The 24698-nt window shown below is 41.6% G+C and overlaps 1 protein-coding gene across 8 annotated transcripts in view; it reads right to left on the minus strand.

The window, feature by feature from the left end:
- Positions 1–24698, minus strand: part of CCDC162P (coiled-coil domain containing 162, pseudogene) — a 164731-nt gene that overhangs the window by 76894 nt on the left and 63139 nt on the right. For all 8 annotated transcript variants that reach the window (XM_074333388.2, XM_074333386.2, XM_074333390.2 and 5 more), the window contains 7 exons: positions 15397–15597; positions 14560–14681; positions 12374–12602; positions 9086–9288; positions 6722–6877; positions 3550–3643; positions 2497–2634 (listed from right to left, as the gene is read on the minus strand). In XM_074333388.2, coding sequence (XP_074189489.2) covers positions 2497–2634; positions 3550–3643; positions 6722–6877; positions 9086–9288; positions 12374–12602; positions 14560–14681; positions 15397–15597 — 1143 coding nt within the window. The remainder of the gene's footprint in view (positions 1–2496; positions 2635–3549; positions 3644–6721; positions 6878–9085; positions 9289–12373; positions 12603–14559; positions 14682–15396; positions 15598–24698) is intronic.

Genomic DNA, 24698 nt, shown 5'->3' on the forward strand with positions numbered 1-24698 from the left:
AGGCATCTATGAAAAACCAACAGCATCATACTTAACAGTGACAAATTGAAAGCTTTCTCCCTAAGATTAGGAATAAGACAATTACCCACTCTCACCATTTCTATTCAACTTTGTACTAGAGGGGTCTAGCTAGGGCAATTAGGCAAGAAAAAAAAAAGACATTCCAGATTGGAATGTAATTAATAAAATTATCTCTATTTGCAGAAGACATGATCTTGTACATAGAACATCCTAAGGAACATATACACATGAACACAAGTAAACTATTAGAACTAATAAGTGAGTTTAGTAGGATTGCAGGATACAAGATTAATATACAAAAATCAATTGTATTTCTATAGGCTAGTAATGAACACTGAAATGGAATTAAGAAAATAATTCCACTTATAATAATATCAAAAAGAATAAAATACATTTAAATTAATTTAACAAAAGAAGTGCGGGATTTACACATTGAAAACTACAAAATACTATTAAAAGAAATTAAAGACCTAAATAAATGGAAAGAAGTTCCATGTTCATGAATCAGAAGACTTAATATTGTCAAGATAGCAATAGTACTCAAACTGATCTACAGATTCAACGTAATCCTTGTCAAAATCGTAAGTAGCTTTTTATTTCCTTTTTTTGCCAAAGTTGACAAACTGATCCTAAAATTCATATAAAAATGCAAGGGGCCCAAAATAGGTGAAGAATTTTGAAAAAGAAGAAGAAAAATGGAGGACTCACACTTCTTAATTTAAAAACGTATCACAACTCTGTAGTAATCAAAGCACAGTGGTAATGGCATAAAAATAGATATGTGAACCAATAGAATAAGATTGAGAGTTCAGAAATACACTTTTACATTTATCGTCAATTGATTTTTGACAAGGGTGCCAGGACAATTCAATGGGGAAAGACGAATCTTTTCAACGAACGGTGCTAGAACAGCTGGATACCACATGCAAAAGAGTGAAGTTGGACCCCTACCTCACAACACATATAAAAATCAACCATAAATGAACCATAGACCTAAATGCAAGACGTAAAACTGTAAAAATCTCAGAAGAAAACATAGGAGTAAATCTTCATGACTTTGGATTAGGCAATGACTTCTTAAATATGATTCCAAATGAACAAGTGATGGAAGAACAGGTAAATTGACTCATCAAAATTAAGAATCTGTTTTGAAAGACACAATCAAGAAAATGAGAAGATGATCCTCCAAATAGGAGAAAATATTTGCAAATTATATACTTGATTAAGGACTTGTATTCAGAATATATCAAAAACTTTTACAATTCAGTAATGAAAAGACAAAAAATCCAAATTTATAAAAGGGCAAAGGATTTAAACACACTTTTTTAAACAAAGACATACAAATGGCGAATAAACACATGAAAAGATACTTAACATCACTAGTAATTAGAGAAATGCAAATCAAAACCACAGCGAGATACCAGTTTATCCCCACTAAGTTGGCTAAAATAAAAAGAGAGACAATAACAAGTGTTAGCAAATCTCAAAACATAAGTGCTAACAAAAACCTCGACATGAATGTTCATAGCAGCATTATTCATAATAGCCAAAAAGTGAAAACAAAATATGGTATATCCATATAATAAAATATTATTCATCAGTAAAAGGGAATAAAATACTGACACATGGTACAATGTGGATGTAATTTGAAAATATTATGCTTAGCAAAAAACCATCTAGACATAAAAGGTTATATACTGTGTGGTTCCATTTATACAAAATGTCCAGAATTGGCAAATCTATAAAGACACAGAGTAAATTACTGGTTGCTCGGAGCTGAGGGAAGGGGGCAATGGGAGTGACTACTAACGGGTACAGAACTTCTTTTGAGAATGATGAAAATGTTCTGGAATTAGATAGTAGTGATGGTTGCATGATGTTATGAATTATATACTATAAAGGGGTGAATTTTATGTTCTGTGAATCATATGTCAGTAACAACCAAAAAGAAAAATCCAGACAAAAGAAAGAGTATGTATTACGTGTTACTTTTTGTGGAAAAAGAAGGGACAAATATACCTGCTTACTTTTGCAACAAGAAATACAGGATGGAACGATAAAGCATAAAACAACGGAATCATTTATCTACAAAGGGCAGGGATGGAGGAACAGGTTATTTTCTGCTGGACGATTCTAGCTAGTCAACATTATAGAGTTACATACAAAGAAAAAAATATTAGCAAATTACTGAAAGTTAAAAGGTCCAGTGAAGATTTGGTCATGTATTGATTCATATTAGGAAATTAGGAAGAAAGGGAAAAAGGGAAGAAGATAAAAAGATAGAAAAGAAGGGGAAAAAAATGAGAAGAAGAGGGAAAGAGGGAGAGGAGAAAGAAAGGAGGAAGGAGTGGGAGAGGCCAACGGAGGGAGGGCGGGAAAGAGGGAAGAAGGGAAGGAGGAAAGTAGGGAAGGAAGGGGCAGCTTGACTTTAGCTGGCACAGTGTTGGCACAGGCTTCTCTAACCTACAGACTGACCTTGACATGATCAGGACAGCCCTCTCTGGGAGGGTGATAGAAGGATGCCTGCTGCACAGCTACCATCAAAGCATTTTTCTGAGCAGCTTGACATGCAAGGGTGACTTGCATATTTTCCACTCCTGAATGGAAAAAGAGCTACAAAGAGAAAATACGAAAGGTATTAGGAATTTCTCTCATAAAGAAAGAGGTGAAGTTGAGATCACTACTTATTCAGCATGTATATACAGAGGGTGCCAAAGAAAAGTATACACATTTTAAGAAAGGAAATAAACTATTAAAATTATGCTGATGGTAACCACTTTGAGCACCTTTGTAATTGCAGAAGACAAACGTGACCTGTATTCATCTTTTGTTATGGGTATCTATTGACTATTACCATTTTAATACAGTTTTCCTTTCTTCAAATGTGTATACATATTTTTGGCTCCCTCTGCGTATTAATCAAACTGCAGGATGAGTGGAGATCCTTGTTCCTCAGCCACGAGACTGACTCTGTCTCTCCCTAAGCAGCATCGTATCCTATGAAGGCAGCCCCCAGGCTGGATGTGCTCTATAGCAGGGCACCATCGGTTTTCCCCAAACGTCAGGAAAGGATCAACAGGCTCTGATGAACTAGCAAACGTGTGCTCAGTGGCAGACTCATAAAATTGCTGAGATTAATGTTTGAAATATAGGCATACAAATACAAACTCACACCAACACATGGAAGCAAAGAAATCTGAGTGAAAAAAACAGCACCAGGTTTATAAAGATCAGATAAAAGCTCCAATAAGAAGTATATATTTTTAAAGCTTGATACAAAGATGGTCCACTACAAGTGCTTCTTTTTAATATCTAACAGAAGTTATTGCTAGGGTGTCGCAGACTCTACAGTTCCAACCAGACCAATGGTGCGCATTAAACGAGTCAAGTCTATCATTATTTATAAAGTTGGGAGCTTTTCTCTTATAGGGGAGCTAACCTTACATGAATTCAATACGACTTTTGAAAGAAGTACATGAGCAAATTGCTTAATTTTACTTTAGTATCTTTTAAACAAAAGTAATTTACCTTAAGGATGGCTTCCTTTGTATAAAAACTGAATTTGCCAACTTGGTTATCATCCAACTCAGAGATGGCTAAGACAAGAGTAGTAGGAGAATATCTGCAAGAGGAAGCATGAAGAAACATGACACTGTTTTCATGTGTCAAGCCATTAGTCAGGAGCTGCCCATTCTGATGGGACAGAATGGCATGTGATCAGCTCTGGGACATCAGTAGTCATTACAAGTACAGACATTATACAAGACTCAATATTTCCACCCAAAAACTAAAGGGCTTTGGGGTCTTTTCATTCCTTATAGGACTTGATCTCCCTGTAGTGTCCTTGTGGTGACCATTCACACTGGAGTGATTAAAATTCTTCTCCCGATTACCATTCCACTGTTTTCTCTAGCTGTTGCTCTTGCCTTCTTGACCTTGAAGGGGTTCAGAACAGGCCTCCTGAAGATGTGCCACTTTGGCATGTGAATTATTTTGAGCTGAAGGCAATCGAGACCCTGCAGGCTCAGGAAAAACTTTTACTCTGTTTCCCCGAAAGTAAGACTGGGTCTTATATTAATTTTTGCTCCAAAAGGTGCTTTAGGGCTTATGTTCAGGGGATGTCATCCTGAAAAATCATGCTAGTGCTTATTTTCTGGTTAGGTCTTATTTTCAGGGAAACATGGTACCTCTCCCTTAAAGAATTTAAATTAGGAGCCTTGTCCATAATAGAAGTTATCACCAGAAATAACTTTTTATGACTTATATGTAGGGCCGGGCAAACTTCTAATTGATTGAATATCTGCTCCACTTATTGTCCTGAGAATGCTCTTCCTTCCCTCTGAAGGCCCAGGTGCCTTACCTCATCCTTAGTTCAGAAATTTATTACCTTATTTTTCCTTTCTGTCTCTGAACCTCTCGTGCATGTGGTATTCCCACATGTACATAAGTAATTAAATTTGGTCATTTTCTCTTATTAATCTGCCTCATGTCTATGTGGTTATTAGACCAGCTGAAAGAACCTTGAAGGGAAGAGGAAAGTTTCTTTCTTCCCCACAACCTCATCTACTCTGGCCCCTTTGTCCACTCCCTAAAAGGTGTCCAGTTCTCACTCTCTCCCACAGCTCTAACAATCAATCATCTAAATATTCTTTGTAACTATGTTTCTGCGCTGGACATCCCTTGTCCATAACTATGAGACTTTGTTGAGTAATTTAATATCTATGAATTTTGGTTTCTTCATCTGTAAATGGAGGTATCACCTGTCTCATATAGGATTATGACAAATATTAACCCTTTTGCCGCGATAGTTGGATATATCTGAATGAATTACTTCCATCCATCTGCTGAGTGTGGATGAAAACTTCCAGAAAGGAAGTTTAGGAAAGCAGATGTATATTTTTCTATATTTTTGTTTTTCAAGAATGAATAACAATAGGGAATTTTTATACATAAAAATAATGTCATTTATATACAAAGCAGTTCAAATTGTTATTATTAAAAGCATAAAATAGTCAAAATATCAACTTTTTGTCTTTTGTGGATTTGACACATTTCGGAAAAAAAAAAACGAAATCAATTAACACAGTGAAAGAGTTAAGCAGAATGATATATATGAATGTGCATTTTAAAATGTAACTCACTATGCTCATGTTTGATGTTATATCAAAGTGTTATATCAACTTTAAGAAATTAACATACAAAAAGTTAATGCAAACTCAAGACACAAGTTCCTTGGCTGTATATACCTTCCCCTGGTCATTCAGATCTTGCAGGGTCTCTGGATCGTCACTGGGAGGACCAGTCACCCCTTGGCCAGGCCACAGAGCATTTGGGAAGTTTGTGCTATTTGGTTGGTTTCAGTTGAACACGAATATGCCCTATTTCACAGCGGTGTAAAATACCAGCTCCAGCAGGAGGCCCGTGAAGAGACAGAAAACAGCTGACTCCAGGTTGGAGACTTAGCCTGGCCTGAGGCCCAATTACACCTCCTGCCTTCAGCTTTGGTGAGAGATTTCTGTATATTTACAAGAAATTCTTTTTGGTTTAGCTAGTATGACAGGATAGAGCAGAGGAGATTTTGCCTCCAGGGGACATTTGGCAATGTCTGGAGATATTTTTGACTGTCACAAATGGGGCAAAGGGGTGCTACTGGCATTTGGTAGGTAGTGGGCAGGGGTGCTGCCAAACAACCTCTGATGCACAGCCCCCTACAGGAAAGAGTCACCCAGCTCCAAATGTCAATAGGGCCAAAGTTGAGACATTCTGGGATACTGTGTTCTGTCATCCCATTCATTCCAGCCCCAGCTCTCTGGGTACAAGGAGTCCTTTAACATATAAACACATCCAAGTTATATTTTGAGCAGTGATCCACATTAGCAAAACAAAGGTGACTTTCTCTCCTAAGAGTCATCTTTGCCTTCTTTGGGGTGGGTGGGGTTAGTTAGGAATCTCCAAGGATAGAACTAGGACCCTCAGGGGAAGGGCAGATGAGGAGAGCAGGAAAGTAGCGGGAGACAGAAGTTTCTTCTCAGCACACATCAAAGACTGACTCTGTGTGGGGGGAAGATCCCTTTTCCCGACTGAATGGATTTATGGTCTGTTTCTGGTAAGAGTTTTCTTTCTGGCAATGGGCTGAACCTACGGGGCATGAAAAAGAGGTTTCACTGGGTTGAGTCAGCTTCTGTTACTGACCAACAAAAGAACCTAAGCTATGGCCATCCATGTTAGGTTTGCACATTGTGTTAGAGTTTCAAGGAAACAGTGCTCCAAGGACTTGACCGACTTCTTCCTGGTCTCAGGGAAAGTGAGAGGAGGGACCTGGACTTCTGCTCCCTAGTTCTTGTCCCATGAGAACAATCCTCAATCCCTTTCTACCCTGAAGCAACACCGTCAACCTAGGCAGCTGCCTGAGCCTGTGTGATTCCATCTCATTTGAACTCTCTGATCTGAGTCTTTCATTTCTCAGTTACTAGGTGTTTTTAAATCCAATTATTCCCTGTTGATCGATATATTATTTTTTCCTTATTAGAAAAGAAAATAAATAAAGAAAAAAAGGAATGGAATTATGGCAGATAGACAATAAGGGAGAGAATTTAGAAATACAATTGCATTTGTGTATCCAGTGGTGGTAGAAATTATTTGTCACTGGCCATTCATTCTACCATTACCTTATTTTTCTTTTGACCCACTTCAGGCTCACCTGTCTACATGATCACTGTTCTCCAGCAAAGAGGTGATAAACATAGGAGGTGAATGGTCCACCTTGTCCTTGAGTGATGCAAATTCAAAGTGAACAGGCCTCAGATACAAATGGAACTCTTCAAAACCCATCTCCCACGCCATTTCCTTATAGAGACTAAAAAGAGGGGGAAACAGAGTCAACAACATTTGCTATTGCTTTCCCCTAAAAGGAAAGTAAGTGATAAGAAAACCACAACATCTGAATAAGCACAAAAGCAAAAGGCAAAACAAGAGTAAGCCAAGCAAAGTAGGAAGTGAATGAGTCACAAAGTTCTGTCTGCTCTACGCTGTGACAGGTGAAGATAGTACAAATGTAGGAGAGGTGCTTGGGCACGGCCTCAGCTCTCCTTTCCTGCAAGCTGGCTTCTGTCCTCACAGCCCTCAGCAAGTCACCAACACTGCCCTCAGTGCAGGCTCACCTTCTCCTCCCAGAGCTCTTTACAGCTGGCTCTGCCGCTCCCTTCCGGAGCACCTTTGTTCTCCGAGATCAGGACCTCCCTGCTTCTGCCTCAGGACCACTCACTCTCTCTCAGTCTTCCTTGGCTTCTCCTTCTCTTTCTTTTCAAAGTCTGGTGTTTCCTTGAGTCCCAAACCCGTCCTCTTCTCATCTTCTCCATCCCTTCCTCAGGGAGTCCCTCTTCCAATCCCACGCCCTAATGATCACCCACTAGTGTCAGAACCTGTGACCCCATGTCTGTCCTGTCTCAACTCTGAGCTCTACTCCCACGTATCCACAGCCTCAGCGAGGCTCCATGCAGGTGTCCCTCTGGCAGTTCAGCCTTCCCCTTCACTTTCATCCTCTGTCTTGAGAAGTTGACACATTAGGGCTGAGTTCAAATGGCACCAATATCAGTTTGCGAGGCTGTTGTAACAAAGTCAACTGGATGGCTCAACATAGCAGAAATCTGTCTCACAACTCTGGAGGACAGACGTCTGAGATCGAGGTGTCAACAGGGTTGGTTCCTTTTGAGGATTATGTGAGAGAAGGATCTGTTCCTGGCCTCTCTCCTTGGCTTAGAGTTGACCATCTGTTCATCTTCTTCCCTCTGTGAGTGTCTGTGTCCAAATTTCCTCTTCTTATAAGGACACCAGGCATATTGGATTAAGACCCACCCCAATACCTTCATTTTAACTTGGTTACTTTTATAAAGACCCTATCTCTAAATAAGGTCACATTCTCAGGTACTAGGGGTTAGGACTTGAACATATTGATTTTTTAGGGGGGTTGGCACTCAGCTCATCCTGTAACAGTTCATCTTCTATGAAGCTTTCCCTGATCCACTTAAAAAGAACGAAATACTCCATGTTCTCTCTTCCTATAGTGTTTCGTTCAGATGACCCAAATATATATATTGAATTGTATTAGGGGTAACTTTTACATTGTGAGATCCCTGAGAGCAAGGGTCAGAAATTATGGGAGGCAGTAATTATCACAGAAGTTAATAAATGTCTTGACTTATGGTTTAACTTGTATATTCTTTGAATATATCTTCTAATTATATAATCATGGCACATGACTGAACTTTTTTGAGCCTCTACTTCCTCACTGGTAAAATATTTGTAAGCTACCTCATAAGGATATTCTGAGAATTAAATGAATGAATGCACACAAAGTCTCCTTTGTGAGGGGGCCTCAGAAATGATTGATGGTGGACGATTGGACCGTTTGTGGCTATACGGCCTCTCACGGGGATCAGAACACAACAGAACTCACACGTTTGCAACAAACCCTCTAGTTCCATATTTTTCCTGCTTATGGAACATGTCCAGTTGGATGTCTTACCTCACACTCATACCTAAAACCTAACTCATGAATCTTTCTCGCCCTCCACCTACTGAACCTTCCATCCCGCTGTCAGATCTGGATGCTGTCACTGACTCAGCTTCTCCTTCTCTAGGCCCTCTGTTGCTTCTGCTGTGCTATTCAACTTCATTTTATGCAAGGGAAAATACAATCAATATTCACTGAGTCCCTGGTGTAGGTCAGGCCTCACCCCAGCTGATGGGATACCATGGAAAACCATGTGGACGGGGCTTTTGCCCTCAGGGAGCTTCCACTAGCAGGAAAACCACTAAACCAATAGCAAGCATCTTAATACGAGGCAATGTGCTGAGTGGAGAAGACAGCCGGGTGCTAGGACCTGGGCCAGCTGAGAGGTCAGAGAGGCACACGGGCAGGCGTCGGTGAGAGGAGGAGCAAGGGAGCCAGGTGACCGTCTCAGCCATTAGAAAGCTCCCTCTGGGGCACAGAGGGGACAAGGCCTGTAGGCATGGAGACCCACTGTCTGTTATCCCCCAACTGGATCCTCAGAACCCCTATTACCGAGCTAAGTGTACACTCTCCAGACTCATTTCTATCAGCCGGTGGCGGAGGGTCACAAGTTCCAGAAGTTTGGAAAATGTCTCCAAGAGCAGCACATGAAACTCTGGGCCTTGGATCTGTCCTTCGGCTGCTGCAGACTTGAATGCAAGCAGACCTATCTCCTCCACAAGAAAGGGATCTCCCATCACTTTAGCTGAAAAAAGCTGAAAGAAAACGAAGTACTTTTTAAAATACAAAAAAGGAAATTTCACATATTAAGAAAAATACTATCAGTGGCACAGACTCTGGATTCAGGTTTCCTGGGTTCAAGTCCCGGCTCTGCCACATACAAGCTGCGAGACTGGCGGTAATTTACTCAGTTTTGCTGTCTCTTAGTTTCCTCGCCTGTAAAGCAGAGATAAGGATAATAACAGTACATAACAGGCACTAATAGATAACAATTACCTAATAGGATTGTTGAGAGGGTTAAGTGAGTTAATAGATGGAAAAATGCCTGGTACATAGTATTTGCTGTTACTATTATTATAAATGACGTAAGCCAAAATAAAGAATAAAATGACAAAGACAACCTAAATAGAAATAGAAGTCCCTGATATTTTTCAAGTATTTTGGTGACCATAGAGGGGTTTAATAACAATTTCTTATAAATCCCTCTAATTTATTTTCACAAGATCCTCATAAAGTCGGCATCACAGATACCATTATTTCCATTTTATCAGTGAGGGACCTGAAGCAACACTGAAACTTTCCAAGGTCACACAGCAATACCAAGAGTAAATTAAGGCTTCCTAATTCCAAGTACAGTGTTTTACAGTATCCTAAACAGTCTTTACAGTGCTCCTCCACTCTGAGCCAGCCCTGGGCAATCTGTGAAATAACCACATTGTTCATTACGCCCTCCTGCCATGGTTGGCTCCTCTGCGGTGATAGCTTTGCTACCCTCTAATATACCATTCCCCGCAAGGACCCGTTTGGGGACCCCCTGTTCTGCCTTTCCTGCTTGGGCTGCCTAAGCAAGCACAGGCTCCCTTATTCATCCACTTACCACCTAAGGCCTTGTCTGCTCAAGGATACAATTTCTAGGCTCCTGAAGTCTTCCTAAGTGATAAAGACATTTATTAAACTAATTCCTACATGTCTTCTCAGGGCAATTCCTGCCCCCTTTTCTGGTCTAATACAAAGTTTAATCTGAATATTTATCATTTCTAGGTCCAAATTTGAACACATTTCAAAAATAGTAATTATTAAAACTATGTGGCATCAATGGGAGCCTACACAGGTATTGCAGATATTTACTATGATTTATAAGAGAGTTTCAAATACATTTTAAAAATCTGGTACCATGGTACAATGTTAAAAGAATCCTCAGAAAATGATAGCAGAATACATGACTGGTAATTTAGGGAAAAATTCAACTTGAGTCATACCTCACCTCTCTCTCTCTTCCTCTCTTTTTTCCTCTTCTTCCCTTCCTCCCTCCCTCCAGGTGGAATACTGAAGGAGTCAAATATTTTTTAAATAAAATGAAAATATTAAGAAATCAGAATAAACAAGACAAATATGAAACATCTAGGGGAAGATTTGCTTTCTGGATTTAGGAAGATAGAAGAAATCACAAAGGAAAAGATCAACAGATTTTACTATATGAAACGAAGTTTCTGTTAAAAATAAAAAGACAAATTGGGGGAAATATTTGCAGAAAACATCATGGACAAAAGGGTTAAGGTTTTTATTTAAGAAGAATTCATGTGAGTGGATAGGAATGACATTAGGATTCCAAGAGACAAATAAACAAAAGGGAAGAACAGAAAATTCACAAAATATACAGCTAGTAAAAAGACATTGGGAAGAACATTTTGTCTCAACAAATAGCAAGGTAAGGAAACCTAACAGTGTAATACATCTTTTTAATGTATGGATATATTAGCACAGACGTTATATGCTTACACTTAATACTGTACAGTGTGGCAGAACTGGTACTCCTGTAGTTTACTGGTGGCATTATAATTTGGCACAACTTTTTTAGAAAGCAATCTGCCAACATGTATCCAAAAACTTAAAGTTTGTTTCAGCAAGTTCACTTCCAAGATTCAAAACATGGAAAAATCTGTAAGCATGGAGATACTTTTAATAATAGTGAAATACTGGAAACTACTTGACTGCCCATTAATAGGGAAATGGTTAAATAAGTGATGACTCATCACTTAAGGGAATTATGTGGTCATAAAAGTGAGTTTAAAGACTAGTTAGCAATGTAGAAAAATATATAGTATAACGTTAACTGAGAAAAACAGGAGACAGCTTTGTATGAAGGATATGATTATAACTATGTAAAACATGCACGTGAAGAATATTTGAATTCAGAAAAATGATTATGAATGCATTTGAGTGGTTATATTTAGGGTAATTTTTTTTTGCTTTCCTCTTTTAGCTTTGGCTAAAACTCTGTATTATATTACTTTTATCAACTTATAATTAAGTTAAAATAAAGCAAAATTTTAGTTTGAGAAGGAGGGGATAGAAGGCCGAGCCTGACATGTGAAACAGATATTTTTGGCATTTGAAGCCCTTGCAAGTTCCTTTGTCATACAGCAAGTACCCACACAGAGTTAAGGTCAAATTGAAAACCCAGGCTCAACTATGACAGCCTTAACAGAAAAAGAAAAGAATTAAAATTCATCTCCAAGCACCATGTAAATTATCAGGCTGTAGTTTGAACCACAGATCAGCAGAGCTGGAAGGGGCTTTAGAGATCTTCAAGCTCACCTACCGCCACTCCCCTTCAAATACACAAACATAATGTCACAGAATAGGGAAGTGAGGCTCAGAGAAGCTAAGAGACTTGCTCAGAGTCACACAGCAAGTTAACGGCAGGGCTGAACTTAAAAGTCCAGGTCCCTGACTCCTCACTCTCCTCTACCATATCTTAGCTCATGACAAAAAGTGAATTTTAGAAAGAGCCTTAGTGGAAAGAAAATGTATAATTTTTAATTAAAATGTATATTGTTAAAATAGAAATAATAAACCAGAAAGCACTTCCCACATACCTACATTTCCCTTTTAATTTTCATTGTAGCAGCATTCTGATAAACCAGAAACTTTGACCAAAAATGAAAAAAAAAAAAAAAAAAAATCACATAAAAATGTTGGCAAGACCTAGGATGATGATCTGTCTCTGGTCAAATCGGGGAGGAGTAGAGCCAAACAGGAAAACAAAGCTAAGCAGTAACATCTGGGAGAAAGCATTCTCTTTGCCAAGGACCCACCTCCCTGCTTCAGGGAACCTACATCTTTCTGGAGCTGTGCACAGTACCAGGACTCGGGCTTGGCTGGAGTGAGCCACACATCCAGGGCCAGCCGTAGTACGCGTCGCTCCAGCAAGGCCAGGCCGCTGGCTGACGTGGGCCTGCAGGTGAGGCGGGCCTCCCGGAAGAGATGCTCAAGGGCTCTGGGAATGAGCGATGCCAGGCCCAGGGACGGGTGGAACTCCAGCAGATAAACGTTTTTCAAAGCGGGGCTTAAAAAGAGGAACAATGAGTGACAATTTTACACAATGAAGAACTGTTTCTAGATATCTGAATTTATGTTTTTAAAGAACAATCCCTGGTTTAAAGCCCTTTTAAACCAGGGCGTTATTTAAAAAAAAAACAATAACAACAACAAAAAAGAAGTGGGAACTTGAAGGGGTCTCAGAGGCTGTCCAGGGAACCCATCAGATTATACAACACGCTCTTTGCTTTAATGTGACCCTTTTAAAATCGGAAGACATATAGTTTATTGTCAGAGCCCTACAAGAATAAGATTCTTAAACTGTATATAACAAACTGGTCAACATTCAATATTGTAATTACTATTTCGTCAAATATTTGAGAACAAAGTTACTTAAAAGTGACTATATATTAAACAAATAATTTCCTTGGTTAGTTTCTATTTATAACTTGAGTCTCTCTTTTTTTTTTCCTTTCTATGTCCTGCAGTGTCCTCTGATTACCAGTCTCAGGGATCTGGGGGCAGTCCCCAAGGGAGGGAGCTGAGTTATTTTAATCACCCCATGGGACATATCACCTGAGTCTTTATCCCTTGTTTTTCCCCCAAATAGTAATGGACAAAAATAATTTTTTAAAATTCTATACACGACTGCTAGAAAACTCATGTTTTCCCTAAGGATGCTGTATTTTATAAATGAATGAGGCCAGAAATAATAAAATTTGTCTGTGGGTATTCCTTTGGAAATAGAGGATTTTATATGGAAGTCTTATACACAAGCCTTTATCTACATACATAGAACTAAAGAACACAAATACTTCTTAAATCTATGCAAATGGGATTCCTCTTAGTCCTAGATCTTAAAAAATAAAAACCTGTGGCTGGAAAAGAACCTTATCAAGCAAGTACCATTTGCTTTTGAGACTATTCTGTCAGGTTTTAGTATCCATGTAAGCTTAACTAGCATGTTCTGCCAAACACCATTTCCTAAACAGTAGATTCTTGCCATTGCAAATTGCACATACATAACTGGTGTCTTAAGCTTATTGCAGTGAAGAAATCAGTCCTGAGAAAGGTTTGTGAAGAAAATGCAGTCTTGTGCCTGGGACATCCGCGGCTCTCCAGAGACAAGGCTAGAAGCTCAGATACGAAATCTCACGGCACCTTGCTGGTCCCCAAGATGACACCATACCTGCTGCGGCAACTTCTCACTGAAAGTCTGCCTGGACTGCTGAATTGTACATTTCACAGGAGCACAGGGCCATACCTGTTGTTCACATTTATGCTTCCACCTCTTAGCACACTGCCTACTGGTACATGCAGTACTCAACTAATATTTGTTGGTTGTGGAAAGGAGCTGGACAATTTCTCTACCCATCTGAAGGCAACAGAGGGATTGAGCCACATAGACCAATGTGGGCCTTGTCACCCACTTCTAGGTTCTCTTTACCCGCCAAGGCTAGAAGGGAATGTTGGGGGGGAGAGCATACTATATATCAAAGGGGTGACTTAAAATATACAGCCCCTTTGAGCGGTCTCAGGAAATTTAATCTGTCCCTTTAAGGGGTGGGGGTCACATGGTGAGTCTGCAAAAAACCTTTTGGTGACACTAGAAAAAAGAAATTCCTTTTTGAGAAACTTTTGAGAACATCCAAGTTTCATATATGTCAGTTTGTGTGGAACCTCTGATTAAATCCTCTGAAGGCATTTGAAGAGCAATGGCTTTTTTCTTTAGGACGTCTCAAGGGACTGAAGATTCTGCACCCAGTGGCATAATTTTAAATTCGACCTTCCTATTCTTCATTATTTACAAAACAAACAGATATTGAGAGTGCGATGGAATCCCTCTTCTGTGGCTTTTATAGCTACTTCTCTCATCTCCCCAAATACTTGAGAGGTGCTTTGTAAAATAGTATTTAGACTTAACATCATACCCTTAACTTATCTAGAAGATGAAATGTCAAATATATAAGACAACACCAGCTTACCAGCTATTGTTGATGGAAATAAGTTGTTTGCAAATTATGTTAAGGGGAAGTCCAAAGTTATTGCTACCCTCTGGACGGCCTTCTTGCCAAAGCCTCTGGACGTACTCACGCTGATGCTCTATCTAGAAATGTAGCATAAAAGTTAGAATTAGAAACGTTAAACTTTCCCATGGATGTGAGTTACGAGCCTTGGCATGAGAAAAACATCAGCCCTTTGCAGCTCTTCATTATTTGACTAATTTCCGCCCAGACATAATTTTGAGGATCCACTAATACAGGAACACACCAGTCTCTGAGTCTGAGCCAAGAATCAGCTATAAAAAGCAAAGGTAACCAACTTCAGACAGTCTTAAGAGGCACAAGAAAACTTTTTGTCAAATAATTGACTACATGAAAAAAATTCTGACCAGGCTTTGAGGTAAATGTACTGTAACAATCTTATTGCTTTTCCCCAGAGGACATACATGGTGATTGTTCCCTTTAGTGTCTTAAAAATAGTCACAACATTTAAAAAAATAAGTATAATTTTATACATCAATGCCTAGTAAAGGGATACACTTAGTTCTTTCACTATGGATAAACTGTCATCTAATGAAACCAGGTTGTCCATTCTTTGTGGCCCATTAAATGGAATTAGGGTTGGAAACCTCCTTTGAAGACTATAGTTGTGCTTGGATTTCAACAATGCGAATGAGCTTACAAACAAACATGCTGTACATGCCACCCTCGAAAACCCAGCTCCTGGACCCACAATGAAAGGAAGAGATTATTTTCACTTCCGGCCATGTTTTCCATCTTCTTCTCACACGTAATATTTTTAAGCCCCACTGTACTCACGTGCTGGTTGATGATGCCCCTCACTAGCTGCAGGTGAAGCCGCAGGCAGGTGCACTCATCTTGGTAGGCCTTAATGAAATACGGGTGGCTGAGGTCAAACCTTGGGCACCTGTGCATGATGTCAGCCATCACTTGTGCTAAGGCAAACCTCTCCTCGGAGTCCAACACATGCTGGTAGGCTTCAAAGTAACTGTCGAGAAGCTGCAAATACGGTTAAGAGTCAGGAAGCAGCAGAGGAAGCTGGGGGCACAGCAAAGAGACATAAGGCCCCACCCACTCCATGCTTCACAAAGACCCTGGGCACCAAGCAGGAGAGACACAGCGCTGAACCTCCGGGTCTGGGCCTGGTGTGGGCAGCTGCAGCACCAGTGCCACGCAGAACAATTAGTAAACCCACAGACAGACTTAGGGAGGGCGAGGGAAAGAATACTCGTTTTGCCTTTGTCCTCTCTTAACCCTGTTCTCCCTAGAGAAACGCGGGGTTACATAATGAATAACATAACATCTAATAATTATAAGCTCTAATGACAGTGCATTCAATGTCGCTTCATCAAATATATTTATCTCCCACACCTTTCTTCACAGACATATTCTCCCTCTCCCAGTTTACTCCATCGCAAAATGTAGGCAGGCAGCCCCCTCCCCTGTTCGCCACCCTCAGCCCCATGTCTGACTCCCTTTCTTTAATAGCCTGCCCAAATTGCACCTATGTAGAAATGATGGGGGGTGGTGTGGTAGAATGGATGGCTGAGGGTGCAAGTTCCCCCATATACAAAGGCATTTCTCCCAGACTGGACTCCACTATGAAACGCCTGGGGTACAGAGCTCTCAAAGGCATTGAGGGGGCTGCTTTTCTCCTGGAGTTCACAAGTCTTTTCTAAAAACCAAAGCAAATTCCCAGACACTATGATTGAAGAGGGTTCTTAGTGAGGGATTCAGAAAGAGATGCTCTTTATTTTGCTTTTACATTTGTCGGTGAGCTTAAGGAATTTCTGTTCTGTGTGTAAGTTCTATTTGTGTGTAATTACTCATGGTGCTAATCATTAAAAGCTCTTCAGAGAGCACTGGGCTGGAATCCCAAACAGGGACCTAGCAAGATAAGGAAGTAGTTCTGAACAATGTAATTACTGTTTTGGGGTTGTTTTACAACCTTTGTTGGCCTTAGACACTCTTATTTTTTGGAGACCCTGTCCCACATTTTAGTAAATATATTAAAATGTACTCACATCCCAATCAAACTGTTTTCTGTAAAAATGTTAAATGATATGTATAATTTTGGTTTTCAGATCATTTGGCTATGAGCAACACAATTAATGATTGGCTATGATTTCTGGGTAGTATATACTTGGGAATTCTTATGAAGTGAGAAAATCCGCTCTATAAATTTCAAGTGTAATGAGATGTTTATAAGCGGTCAATTAACAAAGTTTTTATACTTTACAGACATGTAATTAAGCATTTATTGATGTCTATTTTGTGTGTCTTTTTCATATTTTGGAGTAATGCATTTTTTCCCCCTCAGATCTCAAACATTTTCAGTGGTCCCTGAAAAGCTCTTAGAGCCTAAACATTTAGTCTATAACACTGGATGGATAAATTGGCTCTGACTGGAAGCTTCTGAACTTTTATTGCCACTGGTCTTACTATGGAATGAATTCCTTTCCTCTGTCAAACTAATTCAACACATCCTCCCTCAGAGTTTTAGCTCAAGATGTCTCTCCCCAAACAGTCTTCTTTGACTACATAGCTTCTCTCATGGAGGTTTCACGCTTCTGAAAGGTCTCATCTCCTATTGCAGCCGTATCACCAAAGACACATGCACCTGCCCAGTGTGTGCATTAATTGGGAGCAACAAGTGAATTGCTGAGGTTGCAATTTCTACCAACCCGACAGCCTAGAACACTTTGAGATGCCTTAGAGAAAGAGTGTGTTTTGTGTCCTTGGGTGTCGGTCTTCCTGGTGGTTTGAGGCCAGGAAGTCAGCCCTCTTCTCAACAAACTAAGGATTTTCCTAAAAGGAGATAAGGAGCCTCTTTCATTGTGTGGAGTCCATAGCTAAGAATGCAAAACCGGATAGAACTGAGACGGTGTAAGCACTATTTGATGATAGGAGGCAACAGCGCGGAAGGCAAAGTGAGGTAAAGGAACCAAGCAGCAAGAAGAGCCAGCAGTGCCTCCATCTTGCCAATCATGGCTTCCCAGGCTCCCAAGGGAGGTGAACAGTTGGGAATCAGTAGCAGACTAGGAAACAAATACTGCCTTATTCATAGACAGCCAGTCCCTGAGGGTTTCAGTGCTAAGGCTCAAAGAGGGAGAGCCTGGGGCACTTTATTTAGCATCCGATTTTGCAGTATGTCCTTTGAGAAACATTGGTCTAAGGGACCTTGGTGCCAACCACAGGAGGCTGATAGCTCAGGACACACTGCAAGCCACAGGTTAGACACTCCCACATCTCAGAAGGTGAGATGAAGGATATAGAGGTGAGATGAAGGATACAGAGATCGTCTTGCCTTACAGGGTGGTCTAGGTTACCTTGTTCCATCCACAGAGCTCTACTCTAGAATAACATTCAATTATTAAAAAGCAGAAGACAAAGCAGAAACGAAGGAGCGACTAGGAAGGGTAAGATGGTTGTCACTAAATATAGCTTAGGGGGAGGTTAGGAAAAAAACAATTACTTCCCTAAATCATTCTGGACTAACCTGAATCTTTTTGGCTGGGCTAGGGCAATCCCAGGAGCTAGTTTGGGGCATTTGTATCGCCTTGACCTGTTTTTGTACAAAAAGCCCTATTGTTTGGTTGCTTGGCAGGGGAAGTTCCTGGGGAGGGTTCTTGCTGGTAATTCCAATCTGGTGATACTAGGTTGCAGTCTGGTGCTAAACCACCAGACTCATTTTTGTTGTTGATAGGATTGCCAGGTTTAGCAAACAAAAATACAGGTCATCTAGTTAAATCTGAATTTCTGATAAACACTGAATACTTTTTTAGTATAAGTATGTCCCAAATATTGTCATATTTTACCTGGCAACCGTACCTCTTGAGAAGGAAAACGCAGCTGTCTTTTTAAATTGATAAGGCTTTTCTCAAGCTTTGGCCTCAACATCGAGAAGCTTTCAGGTGGACCCTTGCATAATTTTATTATGAATTCTTTCCCTACAGGGGTAGGACTGTGATCTTTCCACCTCACAGGTTCAATTTATTATCTGTTTGCTAACTGGCCCATTTCCATTTAAATTCTGGGCTGGTATTTGTCTAAGGAGTCTTCCTAGCCTGTCAAATGTCACCTGTGTGTGTCAAAGGCCAACTCTCAGGCAAAACAATTAGTGGTACACACTAATGGTAGGCATCAAATATTGGAGGAAATAGAAAAATAGCCAAAATAAATACTTTCAAACCGTACTGTGTTTATACTAGTTTTACCTCAAACTTTTTTTTTTAATTTCTCAGGTTTAAAAAACTTAAAAAAAAATAGTATTTTAGGTCAAATGAAAGCACAAAACAGAAAATCAATGCTAGATGCAACCGGTCACAGAATTTTTTTTTTCCTTAGTGCTCCAAACACTAATTCAAATTACCCTGAAAATGTGTCTTCTGGTGGCTGTGGGGAGAATGAGCAGTGGGTACAAGTGTCACTTAGGAGCCAGTATAACTGATGCCTGGCTTTTCTAAGAGTCCCTATATCTACCTAAATTCACACCAGCTAAAATTTTATGAGTGTTCATACATAATATGGTTACTTAAGGATTTAAGACAACCCAACGTGTTAGAGCAATTCTGAACTCTAGTGATTCCGATATATTTAACAATCAAAAACAGCTGAGGAAACTTGGCAGTAGAAACAGTGCTGGGGGGAATCAATTGTACTCTAGATAAAAATCTGTTTATCCATTAAAAATAGGCTCTTTTGACAGCTTTCTGATTTAGAAGGCTACATTTTACAGTTTTGGCACAGATAGCTCAGTTTCTATTGGGGAACTTATTCTCAGGGTAGAAAAGAGGGAGATGTTTGCAATGATTGTTTTAAGGTAAAATAATTTCATGTACCACAGAAGAAACTAGTGGGCAGCCCTGGTAGCTTAGCACAGAATGAACCTCAGGCCGAAATGTGGACAAATTGGTTTGTTTTTCAGTCCTCTCTATCCTTCTACTCTATTCTGCCAATGAGTCCACCTGGGGCTTCCATAGGAGGCCTAGAAGCACTAAAAAGGAAGGTGGAAAGAGAGAGTACAGAAGAGGGGGGCTGTTTAAAACTCATGTCTGGACCAACAAACACGTCGAGTTTTGAGATTCTGTCTTATTTACATTGAATGCAGCTTTTCCAGTTACTACACTATGAATCTCAATCTCTCATTTATTCAGTTGGCCAAAGTAAGGTTCTCACTGGCAGATGAAGGTTGCAGATGCAAACTCTGTAGAGGCCAGTTGTCTTTGAAAAGAGGAACAGTTTTCAAAGCCCAGGGCCTGCACCCTGTAAAGCCCAGCCAGCTGTTTTCAAAAATTGGGTGACCTACATCTCCATGAGCAACAGAGCGGAGAGCAGATAAAATGGTAAACCATCTATTCTACTAGAAAAACAATTCAAAGAAAACATTTCCATTTCCCCATCTCCTGACCACGGCACAGTGCACTGTAACCTGGCTTCCGCCCCTGTAACTCCGCTGAGAGTCCCACACGCTGGCCATGACCACCTGATGGCTGACCCCACCACCTGGCTTTCAGGACTTCTCTTTCTTGGTGTTTCACTGCACTCCACACTCATAACTATTCTCTACTAGTTAAGACACTCCCTTCCTCCCCCCAACTGGCTTTCATAACACTATTCCTTCCTTTTCTTCTCCAGTCTCCTTGGCTATTCTTTGTTCCTCTCACGGATTCTTATTCCATGACCTTTCCATTAAAGGTAAGTGTTACCCAGGGAACCATTTCAGACATTGCTGGCTTTTTTTAGTCATTTTCACTCATTACTGTGATTCAACTTCCACATTGATACCTTAGCTCATACCTATTCCTGAGTTTCCAAACTACAGCACCCACAAAATATTCACACCTGGATTTTAGCAAACTCTCCTTACATGCCTCATGTCCTAGATACAGTGTTAGTGTTCCCTCTAAATGTCCCTCGTCCTGCATCTGTTTCAGTTAATAGCCTCCTCCCTGACCCTGAGGAAGTTACTTTAATTCTACTCTTATTCTCTCACTCCAACATCCTGCCTTCAAATCCTGCATTCCAGTTCTACAAAGTGCTCTCAAGTCTGCTTCACCTTCCTAGTCTCATTATTACATCCTTAGTGTAGTTCCCCTCCTAACTCTTCAAGTCCCTGTTGTGATAACTGCACTTCTTTTCTCCGGGAGCTTTCTATTTCAATCCATTCTCCACACTGACACCCAAATAGCTATGATATTAAAATAAAGCTATGAGGAGAACAGTAAAGATGGCAGAATAGGTAAATGCCGTGCCTGCCACCTCCCGTAACAAAATTATAGAACAATCCACCTCGAGAATCATCTAAAGACCAGCTGAACAGAACCCCTATAACTAAGGTCATAAAGAAGAGGCCACATTGAGACTGATAGGAGGGGCAGAGGTACAAAACAGGCAGACCCCAAACCCAAGGTAGTGGTTGAGCATTGGGAGGGGCATCTCAGTGGCAGAAGTACCCCATGAAGAGTAAGGGGTCCCAGCCACACACCAAGCTTTCCAGTCCAGGGGTCATGAGCCAGGAACAAGAGTCCTTACAACATCTGGCTATGAAAATCAGAGAGGACTCCGTCCCTCACAGTGAGACAGAAGGTGGCTTGAAACCCAGATGTCCTCTTAAAGGGCCCACACACAGACTCACTCTTGTATGAACTCACCCTGGGCACCAGCAGAGGGTCAGCAACTTAAGAGGCGCCAGAGACATACTAGAAAAGACTGAATTGTGTGGTTCTAGATGAGGGCTAGAGGGACAGCTGCCATTGTCCCTGTGTGGAGTCTGCCTCATGTGTAGCCTACAGGTAGACACCATCTTTCCTGTATTGAGCCCTCCCCAAAATCTGAGACCACATGGGCCTGGTGAACTCTGCATGAGCCCCACATTGGTGACCCCCTGGAACCCTGTCCTGCCCAGCAAGTACAGCATCGTGGGGGCCCTCTCAGCTCTTCGGCAACCAGCCCTGTCCCGTAAACTGCAGGAGGCTTATTCAGCAGCAGATGGCCCATGGCAGCCTGGGAAATTTTCAGTGGTAGGTGGTCAGCCCCATCTCGTGCTGCAGCCCTTTTTGGGTGCTTCTCAGGAATCTGTTGTCATGAGGTGAGTGGCAGCTAGCCATGGTGTTCTCTGGGCATTTTTCACAGTAGACACAGGCTTAGCACTGGTGAAAAAACTGAATCTGCATTAATTTTGTGAAAACCACCAGCCCCACCCCAGTGACTCCCTGGGAACCCACCCCAACCAACTCTGGCAGCATTGGTGGAGGCACAATCAGCACTGATTCAACCAGCCCTGCCCACACTGTTAAGGAGGCTCTTTCAGCAACTGAGCCTTAGAGGCAGCTGGCAGGTGGCAACAGGCCTAGAGGTGCCCTGGGACTCTTGCTCAACTTCCCCAGGCCCAATACTGGTGGCAGTCATCCTTGGTTCACAGCAAGGCCACCCCCACATGCCTTGAGGTCCAGCAAAGGCAGCAACCAACTGCATATAGCTTTGTAGCTCCTACCAGGTAGCCCTGGGCCAGTCACAAACAAGGCTGAAATTGGCCTGCATGGGAGCCCCCCCAAGAGACACCAGAAGCAACACACCCAGAGTCTGGCCTTAGACCACACGAGAGCACTACCTGGTTAGCCACACAAGCTACATGCCCAAAGGTTGGTCTCAACAGGCACAAGAGCCCACTGGGGCAAATCCTCCTCTGAGGGGTCAGTGCCCCCACAGCAGCTCATATGTTGTAGGCATAGCCAATCCTCACAGGTCAGTCAGCTTGAGAGTCAATTCCACCCATTGATGTGCCAAAAGCAATCAAGGCTCAACTACAGCAGGAGGGCACACACAACACATACAAGGGACACTCCTGGAACACAGGTGACCCGGCACAGGTGACCTGGGAGACCACACCACTAGACCACACAGGACACCTACTACATAAGGCCATCCAGCAAAGATTGAGAGACATAGAAGATCTACCTAATACACAGGGGAAAACACAGAGAGGCAGCCAGAATGAGGAAACAAAGAAACATGTCCCAAATAAAAGAACAGGAGACAATTCCAGAAAAACACACACTAAATGACATGGAGGCAACCAACATACCAAAGACAGAGTTTAAAACACTGGTTATAAGAATGCTTAAGGAACTTAGCGAGAATTTCAACAAAGAGATAGCAAGCATAAAAAAAGGACACAGAAGCCATAAAAAAAGGACCAGTCAGAAATAAAGAATACAATAAGTGAAATGAAGACTATACCAGAAGGAATCAACAGCAGATTAGATGAAGCAGAGGATAGAACCAGCGATTTAGAAGACAAAGTAGCAGAAAACACCCAATCAGAACAACAAAATGAAAATAAATAAATAAATAAATTAAATGAAAATAGTTTAAGGGACCTTTGGGACAAAATCAAGCACATCACAGGAGTACCAGAAAGAGAAGAGAGGGAGGAGGTGATCGAGAACAGATTTGAAAAAAATAATGACTGAAAACTTCCTAACATGGTGAAGGAAATAGACATACAAGTCCAGGAAGTGCAGAGTCCCAAACAAGATGAACCCAAAAAGGCCTATACCAAAATACACTATAATTAAAATTGCACAGAGAGAATCCTAAAAGCAGCAAGAGAAAGACAACTAGTTAATTATAAGGAAGCTTCCATAAGACTGTCAGCTGATTTCTCAATAGAAACTTTGCAGGCCAAAAGGGAGTGGCAGAAAACAGAAAACATTCAAAGTGATGAAAAGTAAAGTCCTACAACCAAGACTACTCTACCCAGCAAGGTGATCATTTAAAATTGAAGGTGAGATAAAGAGGTTCCCAGACAAAAAACGCTAAAGGAATTCATTACCACCAAGCCAGTATTACAAGAAATATTAAAAGGACTTCTTTAAGCAGAAGAAAGGAGAAAACAAATGAACAAAGATAAAAAATATGAATAATAAAATGGCAATAACTATGTACCTATCAGTAATCACCTTCAATGTAAATGGATTAAGTGCTCCAATCAAAAGACATAGGGTAGGGGTGACGTCATAGGAATGGCGGCAGCGGGGCGCACTTTTTGAGTTCTCCTCCGGATCATATCAGAAACGGGACATTTATAACCCATCAAAGGACTCTCTGCTCATCACGCAGAACAGCTAAGAGACTCATGCAAGGATTACTTGCAGGTGGGAAAATTGGGCGAGCAGGGGAAGAGGGAAGTGAGCGGAGTGGAGACACGGTCCGCACCTGTGGCTGTGGGGACGAGGCCCGCATCTGCAGCGGTGGAATCCCGGCCGACATCCGCAGCTACAGAGACACAGGGGATCCCAGGATGGAACAGAGAACACAAAAGCCAGGAGGTGGGCTCTTTCCCTGCGTCACGCAGTGGACCTCTCCGGCCGAGGGGGCAGCATATCCAGCATTTGAGGCAATAACCTCAGCTGATACCTCCAGTTAAGCCCTAGGCCGGACAAAGGACACAAACTCCATACCTGGGCCACTCCCCCTGCTCTTCCAATCCTACCCCCGCCCGTCCAGAGACGTGAACTGGCCCCTGAATTGAGGAGTAGTGTCAGATTACAGAGGAGCCTTGGTGCTCGGGCTCTGGGAAGACTGGCGGGTGGCTCTGGCCCAGAGAGGAGGCTGGGAGGAGTGTGGTTTTTGCTGGACTAGGAGAGAGGGGACTCCTCTGCCCCCAGCCACCATCTTTTCTGGTTTACGGAAGAGTGTGACACAGCTGGGCTGGGAGAGAGAAGACCCCTCCATCCCCAGCCCCCACCCTTTCTGGCCTGCCTAGGGCGGGGCAATTACAACTGAGGAGGCACTCCCAGGGATCAGCAGCTCAGAAATCTCCCGCCTGCCACACACACACACACACACACACACACACACACACACACACACAGAAGAAGTGCCCTAAGACTCAGGAGAATTGGACACAGGGCTGGTGGTGCTACTCTCAGTGCGCATATGTGCAGGCAAGGGCAGAAACTGTACTGGCTTTGTAAAAACTACCGTCGAGACCCCTCAGCCCCACGCATCTAAATATGCAGTCCCAATGTCACTCTGGGCACCAGGTGACCGGCTCTGCCTGCATAATACGCAGGGGACTCTTTGGTATAGCAGAG

The sequence above is a fragment of the Rhinolophus sinicus genome, chromosome 2 (assembly GCF_057876585.1).
Source record: "Rhinolophus sinicus isolate RSI-liver-muscle chromosome 2, RSI-T2T, whole genome shotgun sequence".
Taxonomy (NCBI): Eukaryota; Metazoa; Chordata; class Mammalia; order Chiroptera; family Rhinolophidae; genus Rhinolophus; species Rhinolophus sinicus.